The sequence below is a fragment of the Pocillopora verrucosa genome, chromosome 12 (assembly GCF_036669915.1).
Source record: "Pocillopora verrucosa isolate sample1 chromosome 12, ASM3666991v2, whole genome shotgun sequence".
Lineage (NCBI taxonomy): Eukaryota > Metazoa > Cnidaria > Anthozoa > Scleractinia > Pocilloporidae > Pocillopora > Pocillopora verrucosa.
Window position 1 is genome coordinate 13,509,689 of NC_089323.1, and position 13,062 is coordinate 13,522,750.

The window sequence follows — 13,062 nt, forward strand, 5'->3', positions numbered from 1 at the left end:
AGAGGTGATGCAAATTCAAGAGAGATGCCTTAGAGAAACATTTTCATTTCCGTAACGACAAAGGTCATTTAAAAGGCTTCCAAACAAACTTTGAAACATTATTTTTGCAAGTATCTGTCACAGTCTGACACCTGTCAATTAGAGAGCGCGTAACAAAAAAATGTCTAAGAACATTTGAAAAACAACGGAAATAGTTTGGCAAGGACTGTCTCGACAATTTTTTCTTCAAAAACAGTCAATGATCTAATGGAAAGTATTATTCACTCTCATCGACGATTCATTCAAGTACGAAAATTTACCTCTTTTCATTAAGTAAACGGAGAAGAAAGTAATTGTGAGGTTTGAAGTTGTGAGAGTTTGCTCGTTTGTTTGCTGCAATGGCGTGTGTAAATCTGGTCTTTCCTTCACAAAAACTAAATTCGAATGGCACACTCCAACAAGACACAAAGGGATTTAATGCGGCCTTTTATCAAAAATTTCCTTCAGTTTCTTTGTGCAATTTACGGTACAAATGTCCAAATTGAACGGACTTGGAAAGACTCACCGAGAGCGTATATTTGTTGTAGAACTTAAATTAAAACTTCGCTCGCTCTTTCACTACGAACAAATTGCTTGAGAAAATTCAGGTATTAAATGAATGAAAGTTCCATCGTTCAGTTTAACTGTAACCAAATACCTCACGTTTTAACTTTCTAGGTACTTTTTGTGGACGATTAAAATTAACTGCAGACGGTTTTTAGGCCGCTTGTCAACCAAAGTAATGACACTATTGTTTGTACAAATTAATTCAGAAACCAATATTTTTCTGTCAACCAAAGTGGTTTGAGAGGGAGTAAAGAGAGGATTCATAAGTTATTTATTGGCTTGAGGTAGTGACCGACTTGTTTGCTTAAAATACTGCCCAGCCGGGAAAACGAGATATATTTATGAAAAATGGCAACGAAATTTGGGATGTACTCGGCGATTCACGAAAGCGTTACCGTGGCTCGTGGGCAGAGATGGGAAAATACTGACTGGGTAAAGAACCAATCACATTGCAGGATTCGCTACCGTGCCCTCGTAAAAAAAAAATAAAAAACGTTATCTATGTATCATCTAAAATACAGAGGTCATTTTTTTTTTCATTAGTCTTCTCCAACAACTTTACAAAGAGGAACATATTGTAAAATTCAAAATTCCTAACTTGTGAGAAAACTGTTTACAGCGAATCACCTGACATAAGATGAAAGGGCATTAAAAACAAAATAACCTTTTCATTACTCAAAATTAGAGTAAACAGAGTTTCGCATCCTTTTGTCAAAGAGTAAAGCCACTGATGTCTTTATGTTTGAGTTGTAAATTGACTCCTAACCCTAACTCGCACGTAAGTCAATTTACACCGACCAGGATTAACAGCTGGCCGTGGTCTACGTTGTTATTCTCAGGTAAGTAGGCCGTCATTAGCATAAATCATTTCCACAAAAAATTGGAAAGAAAATGCTCCGGCAGAGAGTCTAAAGATTTAATAATTTGGTGTTCAGCTTTGGGTGGGTTTCAATAAAATGTCTTGAAACTATTCTACAACCTTTTAAGTCATAATTTTAGAGCAAATGTCGTAAAAATTGCTTACTGTTGAACAGGTGTTTTATCTCTTGGGTGATAATAAATGCAACGGAAGCCCACGAAAACAAAATCGATTGTGACACAACAGGCGATTCTTTAGCTCGCTTTTAGTTCGTGAACGCTGTCGAAAAGATGGTTATGCTAACACACACAGGGGAAGTAAGTTTTACGCATTAACGGCCGGGCGAGCGCTGTTAAGTTAAGACATTTCTCGTTGCAAAAGTAGATGATCTGCGGGGAAAATGTTCCGGCCGTGAGTCAAGAGATTTAATTTATACAGTGTTCAGCAACGCACCCTTTAGCCATTTAAATTACTTGTCAGTCTTAATGGCTTTGGGTGGGTTTCAATAAAATGTATTGGAACAATTCTGCAACTTTTTAAGGCAGAAAATTAAGAACAAATATTGTAAAAATTTCTTACTGTTGGACAGATGTTTCTTCCTTTTTGTGATAATAAATGCAACAGAGGCCCAAGAAAACAAAATTTATCGTGACACAACAGGCGGTTATTTTTTTCATTGTTAGTTCGTAAACGCCATCGGAAAGATGGTTATGCTGACACACACAGGGGAAGTAAGTTTTAATTATTAACGGCCGGGCGAGTGCTGTTAAGTTAAGATATTTCTCGTTGCTATAGCAGATGATCTGTTGGGAAAAGGATAGGACTGCTTCGGATTAGCGGCGAGAAGATGGTAACAACTCAGATTTTTACAGAAGACGGAACACAAACCAAAACCATGGAATGTTCCCGGTCTGTGGCGAGTGCAATACAACCGTATGCGTATTATTTCTCGTCAATCCACATTCTGCTTTCCCTAACAGCATTTCTTGGCAATTCTCTTATCCTTGTTGCCCTTCACAAGGAATCCTCCCTTCATCCGCCGTCCAAAGTCCTTTATAGTTGCCTTGCAACAACAGATCTGTTAGTCGGCCTCGTCGTTCATCCTTTGGCTGTCATCCATTTTATGTCCTATATCTACGAAGACTGGGGCCGTTGTCGATGGACGTACCGCGCAGCTCTCATATCAGGCTATGCGTTATCTTCAGTATCTTTGTTGACGATGACGGCCATAAGCGTGGACAGACTTCTCGCTCTGTTGTTGGGGTTGAGATACAGACAAATTGTAACTGTAAAGCGCATCCATGTCATTTTAACTACCTTTTGGATTGCAACCGGTGTCGCTGCTTTATGCCAAAGCTTAAATTACCGCATGATATTTTGGTACGGCTTTTTAGTGACAGTGTCTTGCTTGATGATCTCATTCGCATCTTACACAAAGATTTTTAGAGCTCTTAGTCATCATCGCACTCAAATACAAGATCATGCTCAGCAAAGTCCGAGCCAACCAAATGCACTGAACATTGCACTTTACAGAAAAGCAGTGTACAGTACACTGTGGGTGCAGTTAGCTTTATTCGTCTGTTATCTACCTTCTTGCATTGTGATAGTTTTGTACACTTTTGGTAAAATATCTGCAACACATTTAAACGTCATCGGGACAGTAATGGGTGTTTTAGTCTCCTTTAACTCAACTTTGAACCCGTTCCTTTACTGCTGGAAGATTAGCGAGGTAAGACAAGCAGTAAAGCAGACACTGAGACAAGCACTATGTTGTTTCTAAGGCGAGTTCCTGTTCCGGTCAGACTTGATCCCTATAGAGCTAGGAACTGAATTTAATATAAGTAGAGAGTGAACCAGTATATCATCGCATAAGGAGAATAAAGACTTCAAACGCTTTTGCACTGGTATCACTGTATGGTGAGTGAAGACAACATTGCTGATTTCCTCACAAGTGATGAAAACTCCATAGATAGAACCATATCATTGGAATCGTAACAATTGGAGTTTTCCTTATCATGAGTTCAAAATATAAAATCACCAATTTCTCATATTTGAATGTCCTATATGTGAATCAACCGGCTTTTTAAACTAATTTGCACCTAAATCAATTTCTACAAAGTGAAAATAAACTCATAACTTTTAATGAAATAGGTCGTTTTTCTACAATTGCTAAAAATGCAGATCACCCGCGCGGATTATTGCTTTACTTAAAAGTAAATTGCTGGTTGCTCTCCACAAACACTCAGTGCCTGCTAAGTTTCCCTCCGAAGAAAATTATTCTACTACATTGCACTCTATGGTTAATTAAACAACTTGAAAGGAATAAAAGTCGCTTAAGTTTTCTGACCAGAAGCCTATAACCTTGATCCTAAAATGCTCTCGTTCTGACTAAAGCGTTTCTGAGCTTTGGAACTACTTTGCACCTTTCAGCGTATTGAGTTAGAATAGATGTCGGTAAAATTTCTTTCTATTGAAGAAATGTTTCCTTTTCCTAAGTGATGAAAAATTCAAGGTATACTTAAGGGAAAAATTGATTCCTTTTTTGACTCAACTGATAGTACGTGCACGCATGTTAAAAGCCGTGAGATTAAGCGCTATTGAGAATGTCAAGTTCATTCAAATAATTTTGATTAAGAAAGTTTTCACTAATCTTCACTAGGCAGGTGTTGTTAGGACAAATTATTTCATAATTCAAATACGGAAAACCTGCAGATGAATGAAAAAGGGGCTTATTGCAGGCAGAATAATTGCGATAAAAAGTTAATAGGAGGTGCAATACACACAAACATATTTCTTCTACTAACGTGTTTCCCGTTTTTTTCGTCGAATGAGGCTGAAGCAGCCACATAATCCAGGCGAATAAATGAATTTGAAAAGCTGACATTTCTGTTTATGTATCGAGCTATGCTTAATATTTCTCTAAGAATACATCAACGAGAAAATCAGTGAATTTATAAGCCAATGTTAGCGACTGGTTACCTAAAGAAACGCTCTACACCTGATTGTGGAGTAATTCCGATTAGTTCGAGTTTGCGTCACTCCACTGCTCACTGTTTGTTTGGTGTTTTATATTATGTTTACGTTACTGCTGCTGTAATTGTTCTTGTTAACGCACCATTCACTTTCATATCCAAACTATTGGGAAGAAATTGCTCGAGATTTTCGCATTTAAGGAGTAAAAAAAAAGCTCAAAGGAAAAACAAGTTGAAATAAAACAGAGTCTTATTGTGGCCACTGTAACAAGAAGCTGTTCATTTTCTTCCAGGCCTCATCTGTTTCACCATCATTCGCATCGTATCCCTACGGAAATAAATTGATTGATATATTTAACAAAACGTTATGGGCGCCAAAATGCGGGTCGATTGGCTGCAAAGATACGCGGAGGGCGGCTGGGTGAAACGTGATGAACGAATGATTCTCACCTTATCGCATTAAGTTTTTCTTCCACTGATTCCCAAGGATTCCGATCTTCACTAAATTCTAGAAGCTCTAGGAAAAAGTAAAGCATTTAGATTGCATCCATCGGAAAACTGTAAGATGCAACCATTTAAAAACTTTTTTCTTTTATCATTGAATGTTATTTGGAAACAGTTGAGTGGAAAAGACCAACCTCTCCTTCACCTTCCCTCGGCCAATTTTTTTCCATTTTTCAGGGCTCCGGGTCAATCACTGGCAACATCGAAACAATAAAATTTGGACTATCTTGATTAACAACAAACCTTCCGCAAGTTTCTTTTCACTGATCCATTCTCCTTCCTTGTAGTACTTTACGCGCAAATTCTATACAATACAATCAAATTCACGACCGATTTCATTAAAAAATTCATCTCTGTGGAAGTAAACACATTAACAACCTAGCCACGACCTACCAAGACAAAAGTTTGGGCTATACTGAAATGCAATGACTTTTCGAAGCCAGAAATAAAATGTGAGGCACTTATCGGGTAAGATTTCATTCAAATTATATTGGCAATCCTAGTTGTACACGATGACACTCTCAAAAGTGAGGCATCTTTTCATTGATCCTCTTAAAGTGCTTTCCCTCCACATTCTTCCCACCTAAATCACACATATCATAAGTGCATGCACACCGTGCTGACATGACCTCAAACCCCTAAATAACGCCCACCTATTTATAATTTAGTCCACACTTGGTCTTCAAACTTTAATGAAACATACCAGAAAAGGAAATCTTTCCATGCGAGCGAGCTGTAAAATACGATCCACATCATACTCCACACGAGCGACTTTCTTGGCCTGAATGTAGGTAGTGCTCATCTGTGCTATGAGTATGTTGAGGAGAATCACAATTACGGTCCCCATGTACGCCAGCATTAACAATATTGAGAGCCAGCTGCAACAAAATACAAATAAGAAAAACTTGGATAAGTTCATTGCATTCAAATCCAAACATTTACCACTGCGCAGCGCAACAGCAACGCAATATGACGTAAATAGGCGCTCGGCTATTTCGCTGAACGCAGAATTTAACTCTGTCACAACTTCTGTCGAGAGGTACCAATCATAACCTTACTTGAAGCTTGAGTAGTCTTCTGCAAATGGTCTTTGTTCGAACAACACTCGAAATCCTCTCAACAAAACATCTCCTAAGTCACTAAATGTAAAAGGAAGCAAAAGTAACTGCTCTCAGCAATTTAAAATGGGTAAAAAGCTGGTAAAAATAAGTCGGTAAAAATCACCATAAGCGTATAAGCACCTAAGTAACCCGTACCAACCACAAATTCTATTCAGCTCAGTTGGTGGCAAAATCCAAACCAAATCATCGCTGAACAAGTTGTAAATGTAATCATGTCATTATTATTTTTTTAATAATAATATGTTGGAACTGTCCGTCATACGAATGATAATGAAAAATAAGGTAATCGTTTTTAGCCCCCTAAGCACCAGTAAGTTATATAATAATTTCAAAGAGAATCAGCGGGAAGGAGGTGTGCAACGATCTGAGAAATTCAGACGTACCTGAATTGATGGTGCTGATTAGAACCTTGACGTAGCGATAAAAACAAGGCAAAACAAAAGGGAAGAAAGATCACAATAAAAACTGCCATGAACCGCGTCAAGTCCTCCTGAATAATCTTAGCCAGGGTTTTAGTGTATAATCCTGTAGTCCTAGAAAAGATGAAAGGCTTTGTTGGATGAGCACTATAATACATAATAAATAGTGAGGTCCCATACACCCATTTTACTTAAAATACAATCTTAACTATTTTTTTAAACCAAGGTGTGCAAATTGCATACAAATAAAAGTTTAAATCAACATCCAAATTTGGCACATGAAATGCCCTGCTTAGAATGGCACCTTTTTCATATTTTCAAGCAAGCTATTTTATCGGAGGAACATAATAATTTGAGTTTTTACGACTGGCAGTCAAATCTTAGCTCCATCAGTTCAAATTTTGCGACAAACGGATTATTGTGAAATGACTAAATGCAACCAGCACCCGAGAAAGGAAATCGCGCTTCGAGGTAAAAAAAATCTGATCTTGCATCAAAATATCGAGTGAGCCCTTTACATTTCTAGTACCGAAAGCTCCCCAACAAGAATAACTTTCGTCCCACTTTAGGGTTAGGGGTGCGTTCCCCAACAAGAATAACTCTCGTCCCACTTGAGTGGTGCGTTTGCGTTCATGGTGCATTTGACTCATGCAGATGAAAATATTATACGCTAGTTTCTCAATCTAAAGAATTTCCTTTAAGGGTAGAAAATTTGAGCTTGCATTGTAAGATATTTACCTTGTCACGCAAGCAAACTTAAATATCCTGAGGAAGTTGAACAAGACGGCTAATGATCCTACCAACCATTGTGCTTTGCTACCAGTGAACCGCAAGGGTATTATACACAGGATCAACAACAGACCTAACCAGTCAAACAAGGTCATCCACTGGGTGAAATATGATTGCCTTTCACTGCAAGATAAAGGTTTTGTAAGTCTTGCCTTGAGCACTCGCTGGCTCGCTGTATTCCACCCTTCCCTTTCATAGTATTTCTACTAAAAAGAAATTCAGAAACAGTCGGGCGGTGGAAAGCAGTCTCTGTAAAGAGGTAGGGGCGTAAAGTGACACCTATTTCTTTCGAATAGCAGGACATTTTCATTCATTAAAAGAAAACAAAATGTAGCACATAAACAAGTAAAATAACACAGTAGATGTATCAACGACAAAGAAATCAAAACGGAAACCTTAAAAAAATATATGCCTCGACAAGTGAGTAGCTTAACGATGTGCGGTTTTAAACAAAATAATATCTCGGTAAAAACTTAAGCGTGTCTTCTGCTTAGTTTTGAACGACAAGTGGAGTTATACTGAAGTAATTAAATCATTCGCTGCCGACCTTTATGCGTTATAGTTGATTTCGGGCTTCGCAGTCACCGACTCTCATGCAATAAGAATCTCGAGGCCATAATCTAATTGTTGAGTAGAACTCTCGTTCTTAGTATTGCAATCATCATAATTCATCTTTAGTGAAATGAAACTGTCAAGAATTGTCTGCTTGGACGAGTTGTTATGCATTTGGCGACAGTTACAGTCGTTAATTATTAAAAGGCCATCGTCGATCATTTTAGCACCTGGAACGCCCTTGGTAACCATTGCAGGGATTGAGGCGACTGTTGTAGAGAAGTTGCCGATAAAGGAGTTTCGACTGTAGCTTAGAGACGTGATTTCAAGAGCAACAGCATTAAAGGTAGCAATAATAATTGACATATATAAAAGGCATTGATTTACAGAATCTGATAATCAAACCAATTTTTTTTTAACACGGAGAAAACCTACAAAAAAGGGACGGATGACGCGTTAATCAAGAGACGTGATTTCAAGAGCAACAGCATTAAAGGCAGCAATAATAATTGACATATATAAAAGGCATTGATTTACAGAATCTGTTAATCAAACCAATTTTTTTTTAACACGGAGAAAACCTACAAAAAAAAAACGGGTGACGCGTTAATCAAGTAAATGGTTCACGCACTACAACCATAATAGTCCAGTATGGTGACAAATGTTGCTAAAGCTGATGGGTGTTCTGGTGCTTTTCAAAGATCAATAATTATATTTTGCCACTGTTTGGAAGTAGTTTTACTTACATTCTCATTTGACTGATTTCTTCGCAGATGTAAAACAAAACCGCGAGGAGAGTGACAACCTCACAAAGCCCACGAAGTAAATCTGCCACACCTCTGTACTGAATAGGATCCACTTTGGTAGAACCATACAGCAACGAATATGACAGTAATAGCACAAAGATGACGTAAAATGCAGCTTGAAAGCTGTTGACGGAAAAGTGCATTTTATGAATACATGATTTTATCTTAAGGTTTATGACTCATACCTTGAATTTTAGATTCACAAATTTAAGAAATTCGAGAAAGTCAATGAAACATTCGCTCTAGTTCCTTAACCATATATATTTGGTTAAAAATACAAATAAAATTTGTCAATCTAAAGTAACGTATTAATTCACTTTTTTGCTCTTCAAGATCATGAGTTTTGACATGAATCCCTTATTTCTATGGGAAGGGGTCTGAGCTAAGGGATCTTACACTTGTCTATTTGAAAAAAAATGTCATGTGATTCATTACAAAACCCTACACAGGTAACAATAAAACAAGTTTACCAAAGAAACCATTGGCCATAACTGTCCCATTTTCTTTTTATCAACATTCTCACCACAGGATGTTGCAAAGCCTCCTGAAAACGAAAATGAAGCGATAATCTGTGAAATGAGTGTGGATGACTAAAGAGTGAAGTGATTAAATGCTTTTTGATTCAGGTCAATATTTTGTAGCCAGCAAAAATGCTTTAGGAGAGGGAGAGGAAAGTTAATAAAGGTTAGAGTATGATCATTAGGATCCCACCAAGTGTGTCTGGAAGGACACTATAGTTTTCCTAGTTATTTTCTCTTCCTTAATTGTAAGTCCACCTCATAACCTTCCATAATCATTTAAGTAATGAAATGTTTTATCTGGTAAAGTGTACATTATTTAAGTATTTTTGACATCTCTATTTACACTACAAGTGCTGTAAGTCACCCTTGTTATGATGTTCCACAGCTGGAGAGACACAGATCAGGGTAATAAGCCAACTAGCATTCTACTTTGATTTTTCTTAATACCCTCATTTAAAAGTTACCTTTTTGTAGGTCTTAGCAATCATGTGTAAGCATGACTTGTCTCTCTGATTGAAATATTCATTATCTGTCTCCTTTCCCCCTGCTGAGGTTATAATCTTTGGAGGTCTTCCTCCTTCATCACCATCCAAAATATGATAAAGGAAGTGGTAATTCAAAGGATTTTCAGTAATTGTACTCCAGGCCCCTTCAATTGCCTTTTTCTCTTCTTCACTTTCATAACTTTCCTTGCGTTTTGGAAGGTAAGGCCAGTGTGGTTTCACCATCTGGTCTAACACAGCCACAACTGTTTTCTGAAAATATGCCACAAAAATTAACAGCAAGTTCCACAAAAAAATTTAATGCAAGCATGTAGCAATCAAAACATTGATACATTGAATCTTCACAATTGCATATTATAGTTACCAGACCCTTTTTTTATCAATGAGTGACACTAAGGTTAATCTGGTTATGATAGAGGCAGGAAACTCATAAGTATATGACATCATTGTGATTTACGTACAAAAGGTAGCAAGTTTTGTAATATGTAACAAGGTTATTACTTAAGTCAAACCTCATATTCAAAGGCTTGAATACTAAGCACATAAACATACATGGACAATGGTTGAAAACATTTTTTCAACAGGCAGTCTAATTCCTGACATTTTAACCTTTTCAGGCGATGTGCTTTTAGCACTCTCTTGTCTATTTCACTTCCTATCTTGCCTTTTGCAAGCTTTAAGCTGATGAGGTTGTACAATTGTATTATTGTTTTTTGTTATCTCTTCTAGGTGTTCTAGGTTATAAGCCTCACTCAAGGGGCTGATAATTGAAAAGATGTTAATTAATAATAACAATGATTTAATAAAAATTAATCGAGATGTCCTTTCCTTTATTAATGAACGCTTATTAGAATGAAATAGTAGTCTATACTAACAAGTTACCCCAACATATCATCAATTTTCCTTTATGATTTCTGGCAACAATTAATTTTGTACTCCTGGGTGGAAAGAGGTACAGTCAGAATAAAGAATCTTACCTAAACCTGACTAAATGACCCAACCAGGGCTAGTAAACACAGACCTTTTAATGTGACATCATTTGGTTCAGTCATAACTAGTAAATAACATACTACATCTTTCACAATACCTTGCATGTGATTAGAGTAAAAAGACCTATATCCTTATTTATTGAAGATACTGAAAGAGCATCCTTGCCTCAATTTGGTAAATACAAATACTCACCTTCATTTTAGGGTTCTCAATAATGGATTTGAAACTGAACAAAGATGGCTGAGGCTCTAGCATATTTCCTGGCTTCCATGAAAATAGTCCCTGGGCCCTTAATAATTAAGGAGGAAATTAAGACTGACAATGAATTGCAATTAAAAAAAATTCACTCCTCATAAAACTAGGAAGGGTCATGTCTTACACCTTATAACCATTTCAAAAGTGGATACATGTGCCTATCTCTACAAGCTGTGTTTGTTAGTAATTCTTAAGGTGCCCCAAACTGATGAAGAAAATTCCAGCACTAATAGGGTTAAGGGTGATTCCTCAAAAAAAAAGTTGTGCAACCAATTTTATTGAAATTTCCTTGAGTTTTCCCTATCAAATGCTGTTTCAAAATATACAATGGAAAAGAGATGTGAAGATGTGATGGGCTAATCAATCTTGCCCCATCTCTACCTGTATTAATTTTATATCCAATTCAAGAAGTGTAAAGGGATACTGAGGAATCAGTGTGTTCAGTTTGTTTTCTCATCACTTAAACTTGTCACCAATGGATAACTGTGGGAAAGGTATCTGGCAAATGTGAGGGAACTGTTGATCACTGCAACTGTTGATATGAATAATTAGCACACTTTACTTGTCATTCCACATTGCTCGTATCAGATATGCTGCCACTTCATCATTCTCTGTCACTAATGCCACCTCTACTGGTAACAGAGCTCGCCTTTTCTTATGCACTTTTGTCTTCACACCTAGCAGAGCAGGACATTTCTTCACAAGCATTTTTGTGACATGCAAAAATCCCAGTTCTGCAGCATAATGCAGCAATGTCTTCCCTGTTTTGTCATCTCCATCTCTAAACCTCTCATATCTGTCATCTGAGTTCAGTTCACTTTCTAACAGAATTCCTAATAAACGATTAATCTACCAAAAGATATAAACCTTGATCAGTGTGTTCTCTGCATTATGCCAAAACATTGCCAAATATATCTTTCAGAATGTTACTGGATAGAAAATAAGATATCTAGCAATGAATATTTCCTGGCTAATAACCATGCAATTCGTTTACTTTTTTTTTTTTTTGGCACAAGGCACTTGAGTTGTGTCATTTGTAAATCACATACCAGCTTTTCAAGACCTGTAAGTTTGTCAGGGTTCTCTAGATATTGCTCTGATGCTGGCCACCTTTTTAACATAAAAAGTGCTGGATCTTCACAGCCCAGTTCCCCATTATTTTTAAACTCCTGAATCAGTTTTTCAACGGTAACTTCATCCATGGCTATGTTCCAGGACAGTCCTTGTCTCTGCTTTTGATGTACCTGTTAACCAAGGTTGTAAGGTTAGGGTTTGAACTATACTGACGTTAAGCGTAAATGTAGTTATCCTGATGTTCTCATGAAACTAGCTGAACTCTTCGTGTTATGTGTTGACCATGCATCACTCAGGATACCACAGTTACCTGAACGTGACAAAGGTGCATTGACGTTGAAATATTTCCTTTCCTCAGTTCGCATATTGGGTTCTAGTTATCTATTCCACATTCAATCCAACTGAACGAATTTTAAGTATTTTCTCTATGTTTGCAAATTATATATACTCGATAATATGCTATTGTGGCTATTAAATTAAGCGTATGGTCAACAAAGCCTAAATTCAAGCTATCCAATTAAATCTATGCAGAAGAATTCATACTCCACCATTGTTTAAAAAGGACAGTTTTTTCGGAAACGGAACAATCTGTCATTACCTTGGACCAGAACTCCCCGTCAAATTCCTCTTCCACGAACTCTTTCTGATGACGATCAACTCTAGTTTGAATTTTATTTCCTCCGCTTAGCTTATCATTTTCAGTAGGCTTTAATAACTCTTCTTTTTTCCTTGGCATTTCTTGATCATCTATCGGCTACTTCGGTTGGATAAATGCACCAAAATTTCGAGGTCAGATTGTCTCACAAATCGCAAGAAAGTTTGAAAACCTGAAAGCGAGCTTCAGGGTCGTGTTTACTGCCATGGCGCAAGTGTTGTGAGCCCGTAAACATCGATCATTTGCGAAGAAAACCGAAATGGTTCCGAATACTTAACGAATATATTCCGAAGTCGTCCTGATGACTAAAAGTTTTACTCAAAATGTTTCCTTGAGTTGGTAGATATATATTGACCCCCCTCTGCTGTCTTCGCTCCTCTTGTCCAAGAATGGTTCTTCTCCGGTAGCAACGGACTGCATCAGAACTCTAATCGTCCATTAGCCACAAATGTTTAAT

General features: G+C 37.3%; 2 protein-coding genes across 2 annotated transcripts; one reads left to right on the plus strand and one right to left on the minus strand.

Moving 5' to 3' along the window:
• The first annotated feature begins 1,682 nt into the window (after window positions 1-1,682).
• On the plus strand, window positions 1,683-3,305 carry LOC136277462 (adenosine receptor A3-like). The gene is made up of 2 exons (XM_066159599.1): window positions 1,683-1,761; window positions 2,243-3,305. Exon 2 carries the CDS (start codon window positions 2,292-2,294, stop codon window positions 3,222-3,224), a length of 933 nt encoding a protein of 310 aa, XP_066015696.1. The 5' UTR covers window positions 1,683-1,761; window positions 2,243-2,291; the 3' UTR covers window positions 3,225-3,305.
• A 1,390-nt stretch (window positions 3,306-4,695) lies between these two features.
• LOC131770359 (transient receptor potential cation channel subfamily V member 6-like) lies at window positions 4,696-12,686 on the minus strand. Its single transcript, XM_059086071.2, has 14 exons — window positions 12,549-12,686; window positions 11,926-12,120; window positions 11,439-11,725; window positions 10,814-10,910; window positions 9,593-9,883; window positions 9,078-9,151; window positions 8,548-8,730; window positions 7,199-7,372; window positions 6,425-6,574; window positions 5,979-6,059; window positions 5,624-5,798; window positions 5,164-5,224; window positions 4,867-4,933; window positions 4,696-4,744 (listed from the first exon to the last, which is right to left on the minus strand). The coding sequence occupies exons 1-14, from the start codon at window positions 12,684-12,686 to the stop codon at window positions 4,696-4,698; spliced, it is 2,022 nt and encodes a 673-aa protein (XP_058942054.2).
• Window positions 12,687-13,062: the final 376 nt, after the last annotated feature.